This window comes from Zeus faber, assembly GCF_960531495.2.
Source record: "Zeus faber genome assembly, chromosome: 17".
Lineage (NCBI taxonomy): Eukaryota > Metazoa > Chordata > Actinopteri > Zeiformes > Zeidae > Zeus > Zeus faber.
The window spans coordinates 17,583,695-17,605,714 of NC_137204.1; the positions used below are offsets into that span (position 1 = coordinate 17,583,695).

The following is a 22,020-nucleotide window of genomic DNA, read 5'->3' on the forward strand; positions in this document are numbered from 1 at the left end:
ATATATATATATATATATATATATATATATACCTTCTCATCTATGAAGTTCAGAAAATGGCATTACTTTACTGTAAGGCAGCCTTAAAGACAACATTTAACTTAACCTCAATATTACAACAACCAAATCACAAGACTAATATCTAGTGTCATGTCACAATATCCATATTATATTGATATATTGCTGCCCAGTCCTCGATGGAAAAGGATTGACGATGAATGGCTTTGTCACTGTGAACCTTGTGAATCTAATTGTCTTCCTCACTCTATTCCTTCCTCGCAGGTCCCCTCCCTCCTTCCCTCCCCCTCCTCCCCTGCCACCGCCGTCACAGCAAACGCCGCCATGGAAAACTCGTCGGTGGCGTCGGCGTCGTCGGAAGCAGGAAGCTCTCGCTCACAGGAGATTGAAGAGCTTGAGCGCTTCATCGACAGCTACGTCCTGGAGTACCAGGTGCAGGGGTTGCTGGAAGACAAGGCCGATGGAGAGCTGGATGGGGATAACGGTGGCAAGGTCACGCAGGTGAGTGGCCATTAGTGAAAAGCATTGGATGGTTTCATAAATCCTGTATCTATTACAGGGTAACTGGCGTAATTTTTCACCTCATATTTCAATTCTCTTCCTGTCATAGAAGTCATCTCTGGGCAAAATCGAACCAAATGCTTCAGGGCAATGTCTTTTTATCAGGACCTGCTTGTCTCCAACTGAGTTAAACAATTCTAACACCCTCTAACATGAACACACAGTCTTCTAATATTAACCAAGCACAGTTAAGACTGTTTATTGTTAGGCAATTAACAAAACAGCATTGAGATAAACAAGGTGAAGTTTATCCTGAGGAGTTTCTAATTTAGTTAGCTATCAGGTGTGCATGTATTTTTATGCATTTATATAATAGACATGAGCAAATTGGGCCCTCAGTGACAAATAAGGCGCATGTGGCCCATTTCCATACAGTGATTCCAAATGATTGCTACCTAGTCTGATTCCCCACAAAATCTGACTACATCATTTTCATAACATAACCACTACTGTGTTTCTCACATTTCTTATCCATGACATTTCTTGTCATATCAACCTTATGCAATTTTTGTTTACAAAGCCTAAAAGGACAGAAGTTTTGTGTATTTATTACTCTATTTTTATGGTCAAATGTCAACAGATACCCCATCTTCATAAAGTGTATGTGTATTATTAATCTGTTGTTAGGCTTGTACCATAGTATTAGCATGAAATACAAAGAAAAATAATTGTCAACAAAAATGTGATGCAGGGGATAGTTGGGTGTAATTGAGCTCCTCTGTGGCCCTATTTGCCCACATTATCTTAAAGGGGACCTATTATGCTCCTTTTCCTTTTCAGTTTTTTGCTGAAAATACCACTCAGATTATGCCTTCGATCCATTCTAACCATTCTAACATGCCTCTAACCCATCCCGATCCAGGACGGTCTGTTAAGTGGGCGGCTTCCTGAGGCCCCGAGCTCATCGAGCCAATGGGGTTTGAGCACAAGTTCCGGGTTCGGTGTAGCAGGACTAAACGAGTAATCAAATTCAAACCAACATCACAATTGAATAGAACGCCATTTTAAAATCGCAAATGCTGTGATTACAAAAAAAATAGGGACAATCAGGGCGCAATTTGTGCATCTGTCTTCCTCTCCGACCGCACCGACAGAATTGTGTGTTTTTATTTTATTTTACGTCTCCTTATGGAACGAGACAAGTGCGCATGGAGCGAAACTGTGTGTAATGGGGACACTTTCTACATGACTCTCTTGTGGCTCTGTAACCCCTCCCCTCTCCTCTCACTCACTCAACATTCACTGAGCGGTACTAGCGGAGCGGTATTATCCACCCAGGTGTAACTCTGCATTGCCGAGGTAAAATTGAAAGTGGGGAAGTAATGATCGAGCACAAAAATGTGACAGTAATGTCAAAGGGAGCGCACCGATTGAATCTCTCTATTGTGGTAGCTGAAAATTGAAGCAGTGGTCCGTATGTGCAGCTGTCCTATCACGTCAGCGTGGTCAGGTCACACGGTGTATTTGTCATTGACGTGCAGCAGATATACCCAATGAGACCAAATGATGAGAAAATGTGATTCCTGAGATTAGAATATGAACTCAAAATGAGACCAAATAATGAAAAATATATTATTGAATAGTCAATGGTTTAGTCAATTGGCAGGTAAGACGCCATAGAAAGTTGGCTTGGTAAGAGGCCAAGAAAATTGCAATGGGTGCATCTCTAGTTGGTAAACATGTTTGGTAACTCTATGAGATGATGCATTTCAAGGGATAAATTCTAATGAGATAAATGTGTATATATAGTTACCCGTAGTAGCTCGCATTCGATGTGATTAGCCTCATTACGAGACGGCTACAGTGTGAATAACTGATGGAGTCATTTGGCTGCAGTAACTCAAACGCCACAGAGACTCCCTGTTACACTGTTGTGGTACTCAAAATATTTTCCCAAGGTTGAGAGGTCTGAAGAACTTACTGGTCCAAAAATAAATCGTAATTCGATTATTTTCCCAAATCGTTCAGCCCTACTGTGTAGGCTTGGGGGATATTGGGGGTTGTGGAGGGACGGACAGACAGGTCTGTTTCTGAACAAATTAGAGGAGAGACATGAGCATTCCAGTTGCTGAATATTCACTCATATTACATCCACAAGGCCTCATTTAAAAGTTTGTTCCGACTTTCATTGACGTGCTTCAAGCTTGCGGATGGAGCAGATGAGCATAAAGAAATCTGCCACGAGCCGACGTCGGCTCATGAAGAGATTCGAAAAAATAGTTGGAAACCTACTGCATAGTGTTCAGAGCGGGCGGTTGTCATTTGTTTACCTCATCATTTGACACTTTGGCCACGTTCTAATATAAACATCAAACACTGTAACATTATATGTATGTGACGGCAAATAAGGACAAGCATAATAGGTCCCCTTTAACTTGCATTTTAACAAATAAATGAAATCCTCTCGCCCTGTTTCTCTCCTTTCAGTGGACGGATGACTACGGTGACAAAAAAGATGGGAGCTGGTCATCTTCACTGAGGAGGGGCTCCAAACTGGTACGTGCGTGATGCGCACTGTGCATTTCTTTACATTTTTCTTCACTATTCTATCGTGGCTTTTACAAATATATGAAACCCTTCATGTAGTGATATCGAAATTCAGGTTGTGGTTCGCATAGTGTTACATGGTTCCGTCCAGTTAGTCGTAGTTTCAGGAGAGCGAACATTGTTGCGAGATAGAAAAGTATGCAACGCACAACTTTCCTGGAATTCAATGCACGACGCTGTGACAGGGTGAATGTGTACGACACAGAAACTGGTCTTATAGGTTCTTATTCACAGAAGGTCCTTTGTGTGACACGCTCTGTTTGATGACCGGTGATCTGTGTACCCTCCCGCTTGTTTTGTTCGAGGAAGCCAGAGAACAACATTACCCCCAATAGTCACAGGTTCACCAGCTGATCCGCTGCTCACTCTCCAGGCAGCGGCGCTCTGGTTGCCGCAGTATGTGGTCATGTGTGGCAAGTGCATGACTCTAGACTCACTTTTTCCACTAGAACCACTGGTGCTCCCCACCGAAAATTTTAGGAGCACCAGCACAAAATTTACGAGCACCCCTGAAATTGTCATGCAACGCAATACATTTATATTTTACGCACGGAGAGGCGTTCGAGGCGCAATCTGCGCTCGCCGTGCCGTTGTTATTTCCCTAAACCGTGAGTCTGTCTCTCTCCGTCTTATACCTTTTGTGTGTATGTGTGTGTGTGTATGTGTGTATGTGTGTGTGTGTGTGTGTGTGTGTGTGTGTGTGTGTGTGTGTGTGTGTGTAGGTGTGTGTGTGTGTGTGTGTGTGTGTGTGATGCATCTTGTGTCCTATTCATGTCTGTCAATGTAGTTTGTGTATATTTGCATGTCAAGGTAGAGATGCGAAGAAGAGTTTATATCCAGTGACATTTAGGTGGTCCTATTAAGGTGGTCGTTCAGTGATGCCAGTTTTGCCTGCTTTCAAGTTGACACTGGCCAAAAGTGATTCTATTGGGGCTACTAATGAAGTAAAGTCGTTTATCAGTAAATTATATAAATGTGTGTGTGCTGTCCTGGTCACACAGACTCTTATTTATTATGGTTCTATATTATTTTAGTTTAGGTTTAGGTGTCTGTGAAGGCCGACGTCATGGGCACATAACTCCACAAGCACACAAACAAAAAGGACAACAGTGGAAGGGTGTAGCCCGCTAAAACACCCTGATAAAGAGAGAGACTAGCCGGCTTTGACCACTAGGAAAGCTTTTGTGAGCTTTGCATTCCGCGTACCTTTACCTTTACTCAGCACAGGCTGTTGTTTCCATGCTGCCTGCCCCGTCAGCACTTTTCTAGGCATGATGGGATAGGTAGAGCTGGTCCTTCCACCGAACACCCATATACACACACACACACACACACACAGAGACACACACACACACGCACGCGCGTATATACAATTGGCTTTCTCGCCTTCATGTTGTGACAGTAATTTAACATCCTGCTTTTCACCTCTAATTTTCTCTGAATGGAAAACGGGGTTGTTGTTAGTAATTCAACAACACTCATTAGCCGCACTTGGCAATCAGTGACGGGTGAAGCAGATTCTCACCAACAGTATGCTACTAGCAAGCATCAATAACGGAATGTGAAATTGAACGGAGCAACAACTCCAACAAAGGTTTTTGAAAACAGCATGACCAGACAGCGCTGTAATTGTTGTAACACACTGACCTTTTGACTTGAGAATTAACACGAGCCTCATCATTTCCTCTCCTCTCTTATTTTTCTCTCCATCGTCTGTACACTTTTCATCCATATCTTTCTATCTTCATTTCTTCCCCCATGCTCCCATGCTGCTCTCCTCTTGGTCCCCCTCTTTTCCTTTTCCCCTTCCCACTCCCTGTCCCGCTCACCGTCAGGATGAGTGGGAACACAGTAGTAACGGCAGTACAGGATCCAGGCCAAGCTGTGGCTCCAGACCGGGCTCTGGCTCCCGCTCCGGCAGCAGGGCCCGGAACAACCAGTTGAAAGTGTCGGCCAAGGTATGGTTTAAAGAGTTAGTCGAAAAAGTGGTCATTTCGATTAGTGTCGACTATACTCACGTTGCGTGTTTCCTTTGAAAATGTGAGCCCGGCAGCTCCTTGAAGCGTAAAATTTCAGCTTTCTCTATACGTTGTTGATTTACCGTTCAGCCACCAACTAGTCAACCATTGGAAAATAGACTTTTCCACCTCCCCAGTCACTGCTATGTCTGCGCTTGTAAATGTACAAGCACAGACATCCAGGAGAAGATGTCCAGCAGCGGGCTCCGGCGACTCTTTACAGAGGCGCCTCCCGCGTCTTTAATGTCACATTGCTAACATTAGCGTGTCGGAGAACATTCCCCGGAGGCTCTTCTTCAGGTATTTCTCACCTCTCGAGAAGGCGGATGGGTGAGACGGGATGAGGTCATGTCAGGAAATATGCTCTCATCGCCCTCACTAAATGTAACCTCACGTATTTTGAGATGTAATACATTTATAGGCTCTATTGTAAACCTTTGTCAAAATTCAAAACATCCTTTTAAGCACTATATACATCTATTCCCTTCTATTTTGTACCCCAGCTTTGTATTATCTTTTTGAGTCTTATTTTATTTTTATTTTATTTTATTGATATTCTATTCACTAACTGCATTACGTTTTAGGAATCAGTTAGTTTCAGTTAGTTGCTAGGTAGTAATTAGGTTTAGCAATTATGTTCGGTTTAGTAATTATTGTGCATAATCTCCGGGTGCGTTGCAAGGACATTTCACTGCATATATGTATGAACGTGTGTACACTATATGTATGTGACAAATAAACCTCTCGAATCTTGAATCTATTTGATGCAGAATAGAGTGGCCAGGATTCAGGCTCATTTGGGCTTCGACAGTCCTCTCTTCACCGAATACTCCTTTTATATACTCTGTGAACGCTCCGTCGATGTCCTGCTGAACTGGCGTTTGTGTGTCCTCTAGAATGGGAACAGAGAAGACTCCTTTGACATCCTGGGGACAGACATCTGGGCTGCCAACACCATGGACTCACACGGGCAAGTACTTTATATTTAAATGACCAGTTATATTCCGTCCAGTGGTTTGATGAACAAGAAGGGACGTCCCGTTCACCCCAAAGCCTCCCTGTGGCTGCTCTTGAAAAAGAATTGTCCGGAGAAAAACAGAGGGAACACAAGGAAGAGCATTACCGACAGTTTGCCACGAGCACAACAACAAAGATTAAAGTTGAAAGTTCCCGTTTTGAATGTCCTCCTCGCCGTTGTTTTAAAACAGTACTACTTGTAGTTTGCTAACCAACCGGTAGGATGAAGGATCAGAGACCCAGTCGAGCAGCTGCACTGCAGCTCCCTTGCTATGGACGCAGTGTGCAAGGTGTTTTTCTTTTCTTTTCTTTTTTTTTTCTCATATTGGCACAAAATGTGCTGGGGACCACGCTGTTCTGCACAGAGAAGCGCTTTGCTCAAATGTCACACATTACAAGATCTTTCGCCAGGAGGAATCCCAGACCAGTCTGTCGGGTCTCCGAAATACGTTTTGTCACGAGAACACGTGCGAGGAGCGACACCGGAAATGACGCGATACCATGCGCAGCATAGGATTATAAATGTTTTATTCGATTGTTGATCACTGTAAAAAAATAAAAAAAGAATTAAGCGGAATTTAAATAAGAAATACATTAAAAACCCAGCGAAGAAAAGTAGAATTGGTATCTTGTGTGTTTCTGGCTGCTGCTCCAGTGCACTCCCGTCTCCCCCTTCTTGACTCCCCACCCCCCCCACTCTGTGTCTGCTCTCATTGGCTGCAGCTCGGTGCGTTGCTCCCAAAAACCTGTTGGCGAAAATCGGGCTAGAATTTTGTAATATGAACCTGGGCAAAACAGATTCTAAATTGTGGGTCCTTCTCCAGGGTGGAGTTCTGAAAGTTATCTTTGAGTTGAATGAGTGAGCGATGCTCGAGCATTCGGTCCAATTTGTTCGGGCCAGCATGTTTAAAGGTGATGTTTACCTGCATCCCTCCAATCACGAAGCAAAGTTGTAGCCGTGTAGGCCATTTCATTCATGAACAACAGGAGAGGTCTTGCAGTGATGGAAACCTGTTCGTTCTGCACAGTAATGTAATGGTATTTGATACAATCGGACATTATGCTTGGCCTTTTACCATTAAAAACGAAATCACTCAGACTGGGAAAAAAGAACGGGTTCAAACAAATACAGTGAATAGGACAAAATAATATGAGAGAGGAGTCTTGACATAAGCGTAACTGGAGGGAAGAGTGGTTACCAAGGCAACGGTTTGCACACCAGATCTTGCTTACCTAATTTCCGGCCACGTTGGCACACTTTGAGCGCTCACAGAGGAGGATGTAGCGGGTATGACAGAAACAAACCGTAAGCATTTCACACATTCGACCCACCGCGGCCATAACACCTCTGCATACAGTTTGGTAATGCACGATTTGCTCTAGATTTAAATTTAAACACATGTTTTGGCCTACCCATTCTTACCCAGCTGACCTTGCTGCAAGCTCATTGGAACATGGGCAAAACAGCACACATTTCACCGTGGAGAGAACGGAGCACAGACAGAGAGCGATCACTTTAATGTAAGGCTCTAAGTTAATAATCTGTAAATGATCATTTATCTTTGTGAAGAAAAAAACTGTTTTTAGAAGCACTAGAATGCATAGATCTCAAATCCACAGGAAATAACAAAAAAAATGTTTTAAAGACACTGATACCCTATTAAATAACATACAGTACCGTGCGGGGCAATGAAATTAAAAATCAAGGAGTAGAGCCTATCAGACCGTAAAACATATTGTTTTAACTCAAAAAATTGGTAAATAAATGTAAATATGACAAAATGTCAAGTCGCTGGGAGCAAGTGACTCACTGAAAACTGTGTGTACGGTTATTGTGGTTAAGTGTGGTGTGGGTGGGAGGTGGTTGGACGGTTAAGTGCACATTAGAAAGGTGTGCATTATGCAAAATCTAAGTCCAGTTGTGTTGAGCAGCGGTTGTGCTGGAGGGTGCCGTGAAGTGTGCTGGCAGTTAGAACGAGTGTTTGAAAAGCCTTTTGTGTGTTGAGTTTCGGAGATAAGGCTGAAGCTACTCCCACCCTGCCCCGAGGGGCGCCTAATATTGGGAGAGAGGAGTTTATCTTGTCTTTTTCCTACGCTCTACCAAACATCTCACCACCTCCGTCTCGGAGTTCAGGTTCAGTGCTACATAACCGACAATTTGCGCCCCGATCGCTCCGCCTCCATGCGTAACGCGCAATTTACGGCCCTGTCTCCCTCTCCCTCTGCATTTTTTTGCGTGGGGGTGGGCTCGACCTTCTCCGTCGGTGCTCGGGCCCGAAAGCACCCACGCGATCGGCGCCAAGACTTGGCATGAGTTCACGGTCTCCCTGAAGAGGCCTTTTATTCCACTTCCTAATCGCTTACCTTGCTATCCGACCTGAAGGGAACAGTTGAAATGACGGTCTTAAATGATGTTAAAATGTACCTCAAGGTTTTAAAATGTAACCACCCCCCCCCCCCCCCAAAAATGTGCGAAATGTGGTGCCTACATTGAAGCGACCATCTTGACTCCCTTCTTCTGGAAAGCCAGGCGTTGCGGCTCTCTTTCGTTCCTGTAGGAAGGACATCTTAAAATCTGTACATCTGTGCAGCATCAGCACATATGGTGCATAAAACTCAACTGGGCTCACAACGAAATAAATCCTTTCATGCAAAAAACAAAAGAAAAACTGGATTCAGATCAGGAAACCTCACCGGAAGAAATACCTTGTATATCTAAACGTACCTGGCGAATAAAACCAGATTCTGGTTCCGAAACAGGCAATAAGCGTTGTTTTGAGTTGGTAAGCTGTGGTGTGTCTGTGTGTGTGTGTGTGTGCAAACCGCCGGAGTGAACTCTTCACCAGGTCACACACCTCCCCCGGCTGTGATTGGTCCAAAGATAACCTGGTTGGTTGCATCGCAGATGATCGGCTGCGGGTCAGGCTTTGGAGTATACTATACAACAGTGTTCAGGGGCCTTGTAGCTGCTTGACCTTTTTCATCGGGTTCTTTCTTTGTTGGTATGCCGACTTTAGTAGAACCTTTACCTTTTTTGTATTTATACTTTTACATTACATGCAAAGTCTTAATAAAAAAACATTGATAAAAGCACAATGCACTGCGTAACATACCATTCCAGCGTAGGAATTCGACAATCTCATGATGTCCTCGTAGAACCTTACCTACCCATATCACCAACCTTTCTGTCTAACGATAGGTAGTCCTGAGCGCTGCCTGTTTCTTTATTTTTGGGTTTCTGGAATTCTGTCTGACCCCTCTTCCTCTGTCGCCATCTATTCCTCGTCATGGTAGCCAGGCTTGACACTTAAAGTAACTCTAAAATTAAACCATAGCCACATCGCCATCTACTGGTTGTTATTGCAATTGCACAAAATGAAAGTCATGTGCCCTGATTATTTTTAATGGTTAGTTTGGTCACTATGACTTGATTTTAAGGGTTTGGTTACTTTTTAAAGCTGCCTGCTTTGTTGTTGCCGGTCTCTGAAGTGTGTGCTTTCCTTTCTCTCCCGTCGACAGGGGCGCTGGCTGGGACGTTCAGCCCGAGAAGCTCGACTTCAGCCAGTTCCACAGAAAACACTACAGAGGAACGCCAAAGCACCTGCCGCACATTGACAGAGAGGGGTGCGTCTTGAAAACCCCTTCCACTTCCAGTTGCTCCATTGAATATCACTCTCTTTTTCTCCAGAAAATGACCACAAGTGTGTGTGTGTGTGTTATTTGTCACCCCACTCATTATGTTGTCCTTCTCTGTTAGAATGATTAAAGACAAGTTTGAAGAGGACGACGGCATCGACATGAACGACATCGAGAGATTCCTCCCCCACTTGCATTCAGTGAGTCACTTTACTCAATATGTTTGTCAGGCTCTTAAAAATGAATCCACTCATCTAGTTTGCTCTGAGATACAGTGAGTTGAGACGCCAATCACAGGATTCTTGACTGGAAATTGTGGAATGGCAGGCAGAATTAAGTGTCTTAATATCCGGGTCTGACAAGGTATCGAAATGACCAGAAAATGATGGTTTCATTGTCTTGAGTGAAAGTCTTTTATTTTATTTACATTTCTATTTTCCTGATAAACATAATGATTGATAAGTATAAATGGCGTTGGATGACCTTCCCTCCCTGTTATTACTTTTAAACTTACTTAAAACTTTACTTAAAGTTCCGTTCATGTCATGGAAGTTTTGCAGTGTTTCTCTGATATTGCATTTCATACTGTATGAAATACCTTCATCACACATCATATAGAGTTGACATATCTTGTAGCCCTAGTATACAACCAAATTTAACTGCAGTTTATGGGCAGCTTAACCCTCAACTCATCATGCTCTACCTATTTGCTGTAAGAGTGACAGTATCTAGTGGTACAAATGGAAAATTAGCAGTTGCTTTTAGTGCGTTAGTAAGGGACTTCCATTCATTCATATAGTCCACAGTCAACATAGATTGACTGTTGGACTTCAAAAAGGTTCAATATGTGATTCAAATGCAAATCATACTCTGTAAGTCATCTTCTGGCCTCTTATGAGAATTAGTATGATGGGCTTTGCAACTGGATAAGATTAAATTAAATTAATTAAATTGAAAAAAATAAAAAATAAAATAAAATAGAAATTAATCTCCAGTGCCACCTTGTGGTGAGAGAAGGAGCCTACACCCTGACAGGGAACAACAGGGAGGTGGGTTGATGAACATTTTCCATCACAATCTAAAGGGGTGATGTGTGGATGCAGTTGGATAAATGCACATGTCTGTAAGGTTGATGGTTGTCTTCTGAGATGTTTGATGTTTTTGGATGGAAGCCTTTAGCAGCGCCACAAAACGCCTGTATAACTGCTTCATGACCGTAGAGATACATACATTACTCTCTAGTCTACACCTCACTTGTGTTAAAAAGATACACTAGAATGATTTACAGCTTTTCAAATTGAGAATAAGCAACACAACAAAAAATGACAATAATAATCATCCGCCCACTGCCTGGAAAAATAATCAAATAGGAGAAAATAAGGATTTAATTTGTATAAAAACAGTGATCATTGAGGCGTGTAGCGTTGTATTGAAAATGTAGTACGCAGTTCATTTAGGGCGGTGAAATGTACCTTTAGGTTATTGATGTCACTCTCACTTCTTCCTATCCCACGTCTTCGGCCGTAACGTTTCCCCCCCTCGCATTGTGTTGGAGCCCCGATGGCTTCCTCTTTCCTTTCCTTCTTGGCTTCTGCCGCGAGGTGTGTTTGAATTCCCATACCGTTTCAGCCAAAGCATGTGCTTGTTCTACCAAGTGGACTTCATTCTTCTCATAGTTTGGGAGCCGAGATGGCCGTTTCCTTTCCTTAGGACGGGGCCAAAAGGAAGATGGGCCGGCAGCGTTGGTCTGGTCTGCTTTCCATAGGATGCAGGCTGGCACTGGGATATTAACAAGGTCAGAGGGCCAGATCGAGGGGGAACTCCCAAGGTTGTCGTCTCTCGGCCCGTGTCTTACCCACAAAAGCAGCCGTCTCTCTCTCTTTCTCTCTCTCTCTCTCTCTCTCTCTCTCTTTCTCTCTCTCTCTCTCTCTCTCTCTCTCTCGCTTTGTCCTTCTCGCTCTCCCGCTCTCGTATCCCTCTTTTTACCCTTTGACAGAGAAAAACACATAAACCCTTCCCTTCCTAAGGCCTACCTAAATATTGCCTTATGCACACGCACTGCTGTGGTTTGATCTCATGCATTTTAATTTTGAGCCTCAGGGCTGTCAAGCGGCGGTGATGCCCGGCAGGTGTTATTATTCATTACGACGAGACGCAGTCTCACTTAGCCCGGCAATGACCCCTGGCGCCTCCCAGAATGTGTTGCGTCGCGTTTATCCCTCACGCGATTCCAGCGCGACGGTGTTGAATGGTGAACGGTGTTGAATGGTGAAGTGCGCGGAATCGGGTCGCAGAGGCTTTCTTTTGTTTATTATTTTGTGTCGACCATTAGACCTCCTGTCTACGTACAGCTGTGGAATATGGAGGAGTGATTACAAGCCGCTTAGCAAAGCCCTTAATTTACCTCAATAAAGGTAAAAGGTAGTAGTTATTATCTGTCTCTCCAGCTGTCTTATCTGTGACTCATTTTTATAAAAAAAAAAAAAAAAAAAAAAAATTTTTGGCAGTGACAGTCTGCCAGTCTGGCATGAGTGACCACTCGGTTGTTATTCCGTGACTTTTCTTCCTCAGGTGTGTCCTGTCATAAAGGCGTCAGTTCGTTGAAATCAAGTAAAAGCAGTATTTTACCTCTCAGGCATTCCATTCCGTAAGTCACCGCTAAGTTCCCTGAAGTACCCCCCTCTTCTCCCACATTTCTCGGCTGCTTTTACCTCCTTTTTCGGGAGAAATAGTTTACCCACGATAGCGCTTGTAATGGCGGGGAAAAAACCCTTCCCTCCGGGGACGGGTCTCGCTTCTATCTGCGTGGGTCTACCCGCTCGTGTCTTTTCCTGCTAATGCTTTGTACTCACGAACTGGTTCGTACGTATGAGTTTGCGGGAAGTGAAGCCGGTTACGGTTTATTACCAACGCCCAAAAGTCAGTGGGCGTTGGGACCTTCCTTTGAATCTCCACAAAACATTTCAACGTAGTCACGAAAACCCTTGACAAAACCCACTCCCCACATTTGCATCTTTCCAATCTAGCGTCGGGTCATAATTAAAAAAATACGTCTGTGTCTTTGGAGGGAAATCTCTTAATGAGGGAATTCATATGTAATATCTCGAGCTTCAATAGACAGACAGATAGCTTGAGGTGAAACAACACACAACGTTGACTAGTACTGATGATACCAACACAATATAATGGGCGACAACCATCTGAGTGAACTGGAAAATAAACGTACGTATACATACGTGTCCAGATTAAGAATGTTAACATCATCATGGTAAGCGGCCATCTGAGAGAAAAGGGGGCTGTGCATACTGTACAACACATTGAAAAAAAATATCAAGTATAGACTAACGAGTCTGTTGAATAGAGTAAGGTGAACAACGTTCACACACAAGGTTTTTCGACTCGTCGGACCTTCGTCTTTTTCTGTTTTGCCACAAGCGTTTTGCCGAGGGATCAGGGCGTCATATTTACAGCAAGCAGCCCGTGCTTTGACCAAACACAAACACTTTATCTTACTTACTGTCTGGCTCATTCTGGTTGTGTCAAAAATGAGTCTCGGTTGTTGTGACAGCCCCAACTGTGTGTTTGTGTGTGTGGAAAATTGGTCAAGGGCCATCTGACCAATCATTTAATGGCTGTTAACCTTATTTGTGTGACTTTGCTTCAGTGCACATATGCGGAAGCCGAGGCGGTGGAATGGATTCTTCTGTTATTCACTGGCCAATGGCCAAAGAGGCGGCTGCATCTATTTTCATGCAATGTATGTATTTATGTGTCGTTGGGTATATTGGACCTGACATTTTTTCCCCTAAAGTCACATACTGTCTGCAAAGATCACGTCATCACATGGATATAGTAAATCCAATGATGAGCGCTGGCCTTAACAGCTAAAAGCATCCCTGTGAGTGTTGTTGTCTTACTCATATTAATTGTATGATTGTATGGACTCAGCAGTACATTTATACATTTCTATTTAATGTATTTTTCATTTGTCTGTGATAGGCATATGTGCATTCCTGTTGTAAATATCCCAATTCGCCGTAATAAACACAGCAGCGGTGTGAAAGACGATCCCCAAACTGCTTACGGGTATACTGACATTTTTTTTTTGTTTTTTGTTCGTTTTTATTTTTTTATGTGTCACATTTCAAATGCGGGGATGAAAGGGGGAGGGTGAGACCGAGGAAGAGAGCTGGTGAGTCGCCGAGAATACATCCGGTCTCTTGGTCAGTGAACAAAGCAAACTTGAAAAGGAACAAAGTTGGAGTGGAGACGGTGCAGACTAGTTGGCCCCGCTGCCTGCAAGCCTACGTGCTCCGGAGCAGGATTCCTAATGAGAGGAGGGGGAAAGGAGGCCTGGGGGATGTAAAGGTTTAGCGCTCCGTCTGTGAGCCTTCGGTTTGTCTTGCTGCATTCCATTCCATTCACATGATTTACCATTGGCCGGCATTGCTCATCTAAGACCGTTGTATCTGCATCTTCTACTCTGAAACTCGTAGCCCAGCATCTGCTCTACCGTTATCCTGCTACACCAGTGTGACCCATTTTCTTATTTTTTGGTCGTTATTATTATTTTGGAGTCAGCGTAGCTAATTTTATGGGTTATAAATCACATGTAGGACAATAAGCAGCAGATTGAAACTGAATAATAATCTTTATTAATTTACAGGTCTGGTCTAAGTGCAGTCAGAATTCCATATTGCATGTTAGACAACTGTTTCATATCAATTTTAGTACCGCATCGGCTACTCTTATTATACCATAAAGCATGGAGCGAGCTCCAAATTCATTATATAGAATATATATATATTTTTTAATAAAAATGCATTGATTAATATATCCGTCTCAATTTCCTGCCACCCTGTTAGCATAACAAGTGCCCCTCATCGACCCCAAGGTTGAAAATGTCTGCTACACACCCCATTCCCCCGAGAGTTTCCCAACAATATGTGGATGTGATTACAGTGTTTTACACCTTCTTATCGAACTGAAAGGTTGGCAACGATTGTGTGTTTGTGTGCTGTAGGACACACACAAAGTTTGTCAGTATATGATGTTTGGACTGCTTGATTTCAGTTCTGTCATTTTTTAATTCATCAGCAATTTAAAAAAAAGTAAACATTTAACAGTTACAACAGAATGATTATTATTATCTAAGGCAACATCTAAAAACATATTTGTATTCATTGGCATATACCATATAGAGCCATTGCACCAGAAACCTTCCCCCCTCTCTCTCTCTCTCTCTCTCTCTCTCTCTCTCTCTCGCTCTCTCTCTCTCTCTCTCTCTTCCTCCATTTTTCTTACCTTACCATGTACTCCATCCATCTCATGTAAGTGGGGAGTCGAACAATATCCAAGGGGTCAAGGCGCCCACTGGCCCCCTCCCAGGATTGTCTTCCTGTTATTGTCCCCAGAACTACAGCTCTGGGCTATCTCAGCCTTTTGAATTATCCTCACTATCCTCACTGTTTGGCTCAATCTTGCATTTCAAACCAATTATTGCTGTCATGATGAATCAGTATATTGTCCTGCTAATACTTAAGGAATTGCCCTTGTTGTCCCCAATGATTTAAGATAATTAACCAGGGAGTAAAAAAAGGATATTTTGTACTGTATGTAATGTCGGGTTAAATAATTTTTTATAATTGTTATCCCAAATGAAGTTCTGAATTAAAGGTCATTGAAATACCAGACATATCTGACCCACGTCAGAAATGTCCTGGGTCAGATGTGACGTAGATCAGACTTGTTACTAGGATACTTTGTTTTCCAGATTCATCCATTTAGCTACAGCTTTACAGATACATGTGAAAGTACTTATTTATTCTTCATATCACATCCACTCAATATTGCTAAGCAAACCATTTGAAGAGCTGGGTGATAATGACAAAATCAAATATCGCAATTTTTTTTTTTTTAGGTATATCTCATATAATCGATAATTTCTCTATTTTGTAGATGACAATTGGTGCTTTCATAAGGTTTGAGAAATGTGGATATTATTACCAAGCAGATAGAGACATCGGTTAGAAGAGCTAGAACTAGTCTAGAAAGTTCAGAAAATTTTTCTTTACTGTAATGCAACCTGAAAGGTGCAGTGTGGAGAATTTTGTGGCATCTCAGTGAGGTTGCAGATCGCAACCAACTGAATAGCCCTCCGCATTGCAGTGCAGCATGGAGGCCTCCATGGAAAAGATGGTAGCCGCAAAATTTGTGGAAAATGCGAAAAGGTTGTTGCTAGAGCCAGTGTGTGGTTTGTCCGTTCTGGGCTACTGTAGAAACATGGCGGCCTCCGTGGGAGGGGACCTGCTTTGTTTGTAGATAAAAATGGCTCTTTCTAAGGCAACGCCTTATTTTAATGGGATTATACACTTATTAAATCATACTTTTGATTATATTCCATCTTTGCCAAGTCCATGCCGTAAATTCGACACACTGCACCTTTAAAGACAACATTTGACAATATTATGATCACCCAAATCCCTCTCGCGATTTTGATATTATGTCAATATATTGCCCCTTCCTATGTTAAGGACAAGGAGGTGAGCTGATAGTTTCAATGTTGTGAACTCATGATGGAAATGTCTTCCTCTCTCACTCAAAAGAATGCTGTGATCACAAAACACAGGCTGTAATACTACCCAATCACGCTGTGCTACGAACAGTCCTGTGATGAAATTTTAAAAAGGTGTTTCAGGCCCCTTCCCACCTCCCAACTCTTTCCTCTCTCTTATTCTCTTTAATCCTGTGATGGCTCTATCTCCTGCCATAGCTTTGATGTCTTCCTGCCCTGCTGTGGCCCTGATGTCAGATCTTTATGTAAATAGGGCAGGGATACCATCGCCTCTTAACATTGACTTGTTTCACCGAACACCATTTTTTACAAACTTTCCTTGGGACTTTGGTGGCTTTTACCGATTTCTTCTGTGGTTGATGGCGGTATGATAATAAATTGTTTCTACCACGCTAGTGTAACAACAATATGTGGATGTGGTTACAGGGTTTTTTCTTGCTTATCGAACTGAAACGATTGTGTATGTGTGCATTGTATTTAGTAAATGATTTAAAATAAAAAATGTCAAAATGTAACTTTTACAACAATTATTTTTAATATCTCAATAGACATATACAAATATTTGGATTCATTGGCGGATAAACATATATACAATATAGTGCTAAGGAAAAGCATGCATTTAGAAGTAATCAAGGTGAAAGGTACGAGAGGGCTGTGCGCTCCAAGTGAATCTGTGATCATAGTGAGTGGGGCTATATTAGGCCATAATGAGGCCATATCCTGTCTGTGTCTGAGTTCCAGGTAGCCTCTCCCAGTGACCTTTGAACTTTATGAAAATGCTGCCGGATACGTGAGCTGCCTCTATGAGGCAGCCTCACGTACACATAGGGCAGTGTTGTTTTACTGAACATGAACAACTATTGATCTTTTTAGCTGCGGTGAAGTTGCTTTCAGACAGTGCAATGAAGACTATATCAACATGTACAACATACAGTATAACATAACATAGTGGCTTGGACTGCAATCCTGTCATTGGCTCTATGACAAGAAAAATATTGAACTTGAATCAATTGTATGCAATATGTCGACATATGTTGCTTTCCAGTTCAAAATAATGACTTACAGTATATACCACAAGCCTCTTTTTCCTTTCACGGAATATGTGTTGATCTTATGCAGGGTTGCTCATCTCTTAATGCAGGTCTCTGAGCTATCACTTCACTTTTGGATCCACTGGTTTTCAAAAAGCTACATCTGAAGGATGGCAGCCATACCAAAACTGAAAAAGAAATCCAACAGGAAATACAAGAGCATGGGCATTGGCACACAAAGCAGGGTATCAAAATAAAATCACAAGCCGTTACTCAAGAAGACAATCAATCTTAGATATATCTGGATTAAGAATACACAATGTCTTGATCAATAATCTCATAAATCGTTAAGTCATCTCTTAAGTCATTACGAGTATTCATATAAAAAAAAATACTAGATGGACTAGAAAATTGCTACATAGACTAGAATAGCCAATGGCCGGCAGGCCAATTGGCTATTCTATTATATTTCTCATTCAGCATTAAAATAAACCATAGTCTTATATCTCCACTGTTTATCTACATGGCTGGTTCTTTTCTAAAGGATCCACATATTTCATGTATTTTATATGGGATAAGACTGAACTGAACTGGCCGATCCCACATTCTTTTCTGGAGGAGACTAAAGAGAGAGCAAATACCGGGCTCCCTCTAAACAGAGTACATGAACATTTCTGTGTCTGATGCATCCCTAAATCTCTATTGAAATGTGTCGTCGTTTGTTTGCTTCCATGTGTGTTTGACCATGCAATATAAATACATACTGCATAGCCGGAAGGAAAAAAAACCCCCAGCTCTTTTACTTTTAATTAATATGTGGTAATAATTGGTTCCCCCGACAACAGCCTCCATTCTTCCAGGAGAGCTCTCTTTCATCCAGCTACGAGAGCATCGCTCAGGTCAGGGATTGATGTTGGGCAATTTGGCCTTGCTCGCTGTCAGTTTCCCAGTTTATCCCAAAGCTGTTCAGTGCGAGCCAGGCAAGTACTTCCAGAAGTTCTTCTACTAATAGGCATTTCTTAACTTGGTTAGCCACAGACGATTATTTGTTCCCCACTTCACTTATGGAGAACTATGCATTCGTGAAGGTTCTCCTGGAATCTTCCAAACCCGGATCTATCGTTCAAAACTACTAGATCACTCCGGAGAAGATTCCAGTCCAATGGTTTCAAACCATACACCACTCCAACTGATGCTTACCATTGCACGTTGTTATGGACTCATCTACAGCTCTGCCATGGAAATCCATCTCATGAAGTTCTGAGGAACAATTCTTGTGCTTATTCTGCAGTCAAGTGTTGCAACCGGGGGCCGACAATTTTTTGTACATTACAACAATCGGCACTGCCCTTTCTCTAACCTTGTGTGGCTTATCACTTTGTCCCTAGGCTGCTGTTGCGCAGAGACATTTGCACTTCACAGCAACAGCATCTACAGTTGACTGCTGCAGCTCTAGTGCGACCAAGAATTTGACTTGTTTGAAAAAGTAGCATCCTACAATGGTGACGCGTCAAAACTCACTGAGCTCTACATTACAATAAGATCTACTGATCATGTTTGTCCATGGAGATTTTGTATGCTTAATTTTATACAACTGTCAGCCATGCTGAAATCCACTTAAATCCACTTATAGATAAAACATATTGTCAACACAGATCCCTACCTCAAGTTAGGTAGAGTGCTCCAGTGCAGAAAAATGTACATTTTCCAAAAATAATTTGTGTGGAAAGATAACATTAACTAGATTTAATTGCTTGATACAAATATTCTGTTTGACAATAGATGCCCAACTAATGGCAGAATATGACTGTGAACGGGACAAGAATTCTTTATCTTCATGTCTGGTCTCAACAGAATATAAAAAAAATTGATGCATGAATGTTGCATGTTCTCTAGTGCCAGTACTACAGAGTGGCTGCTTTGAGCTCATTGGGGTTTTTTTTTTTTGCACAAAGGTTGTAGCATTGAGAGAAGAAATCTATTGATCTCCTCAGCATTCAACCTTGTAGATGGAGGGATTGCGCTTGGCCCTTTTGGAATATTTATGTTTTCTTTTTAGAGTGTTGGGGTGGCGAGATGTTTTGTGTCTGTCTTTCAGCTCTCGGCTGTACCAACACTCTTTTCACCGCATCAAAAACAAGTGCATGATGCTCAAGAGTCACTGTTTATAAATACTGCCATTGAAAAGGCTGTTGTTTCCCCATCCACTAGAACTTAAATTGCTAGAGAAATTGCTTTGAATGCATTCTGTCTGGTCTTTATGCTTGGTTTTCTTAACAAAACTGTTCAAAGTGTATCATGAGATCAGCGTTACTGACGGTGTTGAAATTCCTGCTGGTTGCCAATAGTTGGCAGTGTTTCACCATCATTGGTATCTCTGACTCGGAATACCTAACGTCAAGCATATCTTGTACCACACACACACACACACACACACACACATTGATACAATCCCTTAATTTGCTAGTTTTCAACATTATCCTTTATTGATGTAAGAAAGACTAATTTATGACTCACTCCAGGACAAACACATGCGGTGCTCATGCCATTCACGTATTAAACATTTCAGCGAGAAGGCACGCATGTCTCAACAAACATAAACAACCATCCTTCCATACCGCCCTCCACCTTAGCACATATAGACACAAACACGTAAAGCCCTGACCGGCTGTAACCATGGTAACTGCAGACAGTGAAGTCAAGGAATGCTTGATTGACAGCCCTAATTTATCCCAGGCTATACTGCCCTACAGGTTTTTATCGAATATCGTTATTTTTCGGTTTCACAAAAGTTGTACACGTTGAATCTGTTCATGCCCTCAACTTATATGCATTCGTTTTTTTTTTATGGACATTTACAGTTCATCTCAAGCATATACTTCATCATAGACATAGATATCATAGAGATCATAGAACAGTTGACAGCCTCTGCTCTTCTCTGCAGAATTGCTGTAAGAAAGATGACCAAAGGTGTGTCATATAGTTGATCGAGGCTGAAATGTGTGTGTTTAGGTTGAGGTTGTCTTGACAATTAATGGAAACACTGTACAAAAGACATACATGAGAGACGCTAGTAGTTGCTTTAGTTAGATGATAAATCCTTGCACTAAAATAAACTCTAAGCTCACTCAACACGAACTCTTGCATACTGATCATCATTTTCAATCATTGTCCCTCTGACTCACATGCAGAAAGTTTTTGTAGGTCAATTCAGTTTTGATGGACAGAATCTGCCTGTGGAATTTGAAAGAGACTCTCTTTGATTATTCAGCCAGTGGGAGTGGGTACTTTACAGCTACAGCTACTCCCCTGAGAACGATTAAAACAAAGGTTTCAAACGAGTAATTCACACTACTGCAATTAGATTTTATTATTAGTATTTTTTTTTAACCTGTGCTGTCAGCATGCTGGGCATACAACACAAGAGTATTTGTGCCATTGCATCTAGGACAGAGTTAGTCTGCAAGTGGAGTTCAACTTCTCAACCTGCAATGCAACTCTTTATTAATTCTTAAATCATCAAGAACTGCTACCATAACTCTGTCCTGTGGACGACTTGTTGGATGACAAGATCACAGTTTTTTGTTACACTGCCACCAATCCCCCTCTTTAGAGAACCATCTTACCGTGTTTTGGTCTATAAACAACTGATCATCATTACTGCTCCAAGAGGGGGGAACCACCACGGGTGAGACAAATATAGAACCAAACCACGACATGTACATGGAAAAACATAAACATAGAAAAATCAGACGACAAACATGTATCGACAAAACAGAGTTAATTAAGTCCAGGAAAATTGGAACAGCAATTGGGCACGTGGCCTCTTCCTGTCATAGTTATGGCAGCAAACGAGGGAGAAAAGGAGAGGGATGTAACCAGGATGTTGGGGGTGTGTTCAAAGCAGGTGCTGGTGGTGTGTGTGCCTGTGATGAGTACGCCGTGACTGTGCCTGTGATGAGTCCGTGTGTGCCTTTCCACCAATGAGTGTACGGGACTTGTCCCAATTAGTTCTGGTGTATGGAAATTATATCGTAGCGCCTCCAAGCAGCGGAAAAGGCACGGCAGCCACCCTCGAGTCCCGCAGCCGTATAGACACTCCACGACCGCGGAAAAGCCCCGAGCACCCTGCCCCGCAACCACAGAACTGCCCCCAGCCCCCAGGAAAGCTGGGAGCCCACGGAGCAACGCCCACGCCCTGCCCATGAGGAGCATAAGACGCACGCGCAGGTGCAGAACCCCAGAGAAGCCCAGCCAAGAGGGGGCCCAGCCAGGAGGGGGCCCACCCGGCCGCCCCCCAGCCAGCCCCCGCACCAACCCACCAGCACCCCGCCACCCCGGAAACCCCAGCGCTCAATATGTGCTGTTGATAATTGCAGTTAAAATTGTGGGCATGGGCGTGCAAGTCCTGCAAGCACGTTGAACCTGAATCAATCGCACTCCTCCCGCCCCGCAGACCCTGGTCTGGTGGAGTATTGCTCGGAGTACGATTTGTGTGGGAGTATATGTGTTCTAATCGAATATGAGTGGTATTACAATTGCAGGACAGACATGAAGCATGCCAGGGCAGGTGCATGACGGGCAAGATCGCAGCCGCTCGCCACACAGCACCCACATA

The 22,020-nt window shown here is 42.8% G+C and overlaps 1 protein-coding gene across 1 annotated transcript in view; it reads left to right on the forward strand.

Annotated features, from left to right (window-relative positions):
• Positions 1-342: 342 nt before the first annotated feature.
• Positions 343-22,020, forward strand: part of ctif (CBP80/20-dependent translation initiation factor) — a gene marked incomplete at both ends in the record, with an annotated part of 44,609 nt that continues 22,931 nt past the window's right edge. The window contains 6 exons of the mRNA XM_080017428.1: positions 343-519; positions 3,007-3,075; positions 4,962-5,084; positions 6,041-6,114; positions 9,681-9,785; positions 9,919-9,997. Of these exons, the coding sequence (XP_079873554.1) occupies positions 343-519; positions 3,007-3,075; positions 4,962-5,084; positions 6,041-6,114; positions 9,681-9,785; positions 9,919-9,997 (627 nt within the window). The remainder of the gene's footprint in view (positions 520-3,006; positions 3,076-4,961; positions 5,085-6,040; positions 6,115-9,680; positions 9,786-9,918; positions 9,998-22,020) is intronic.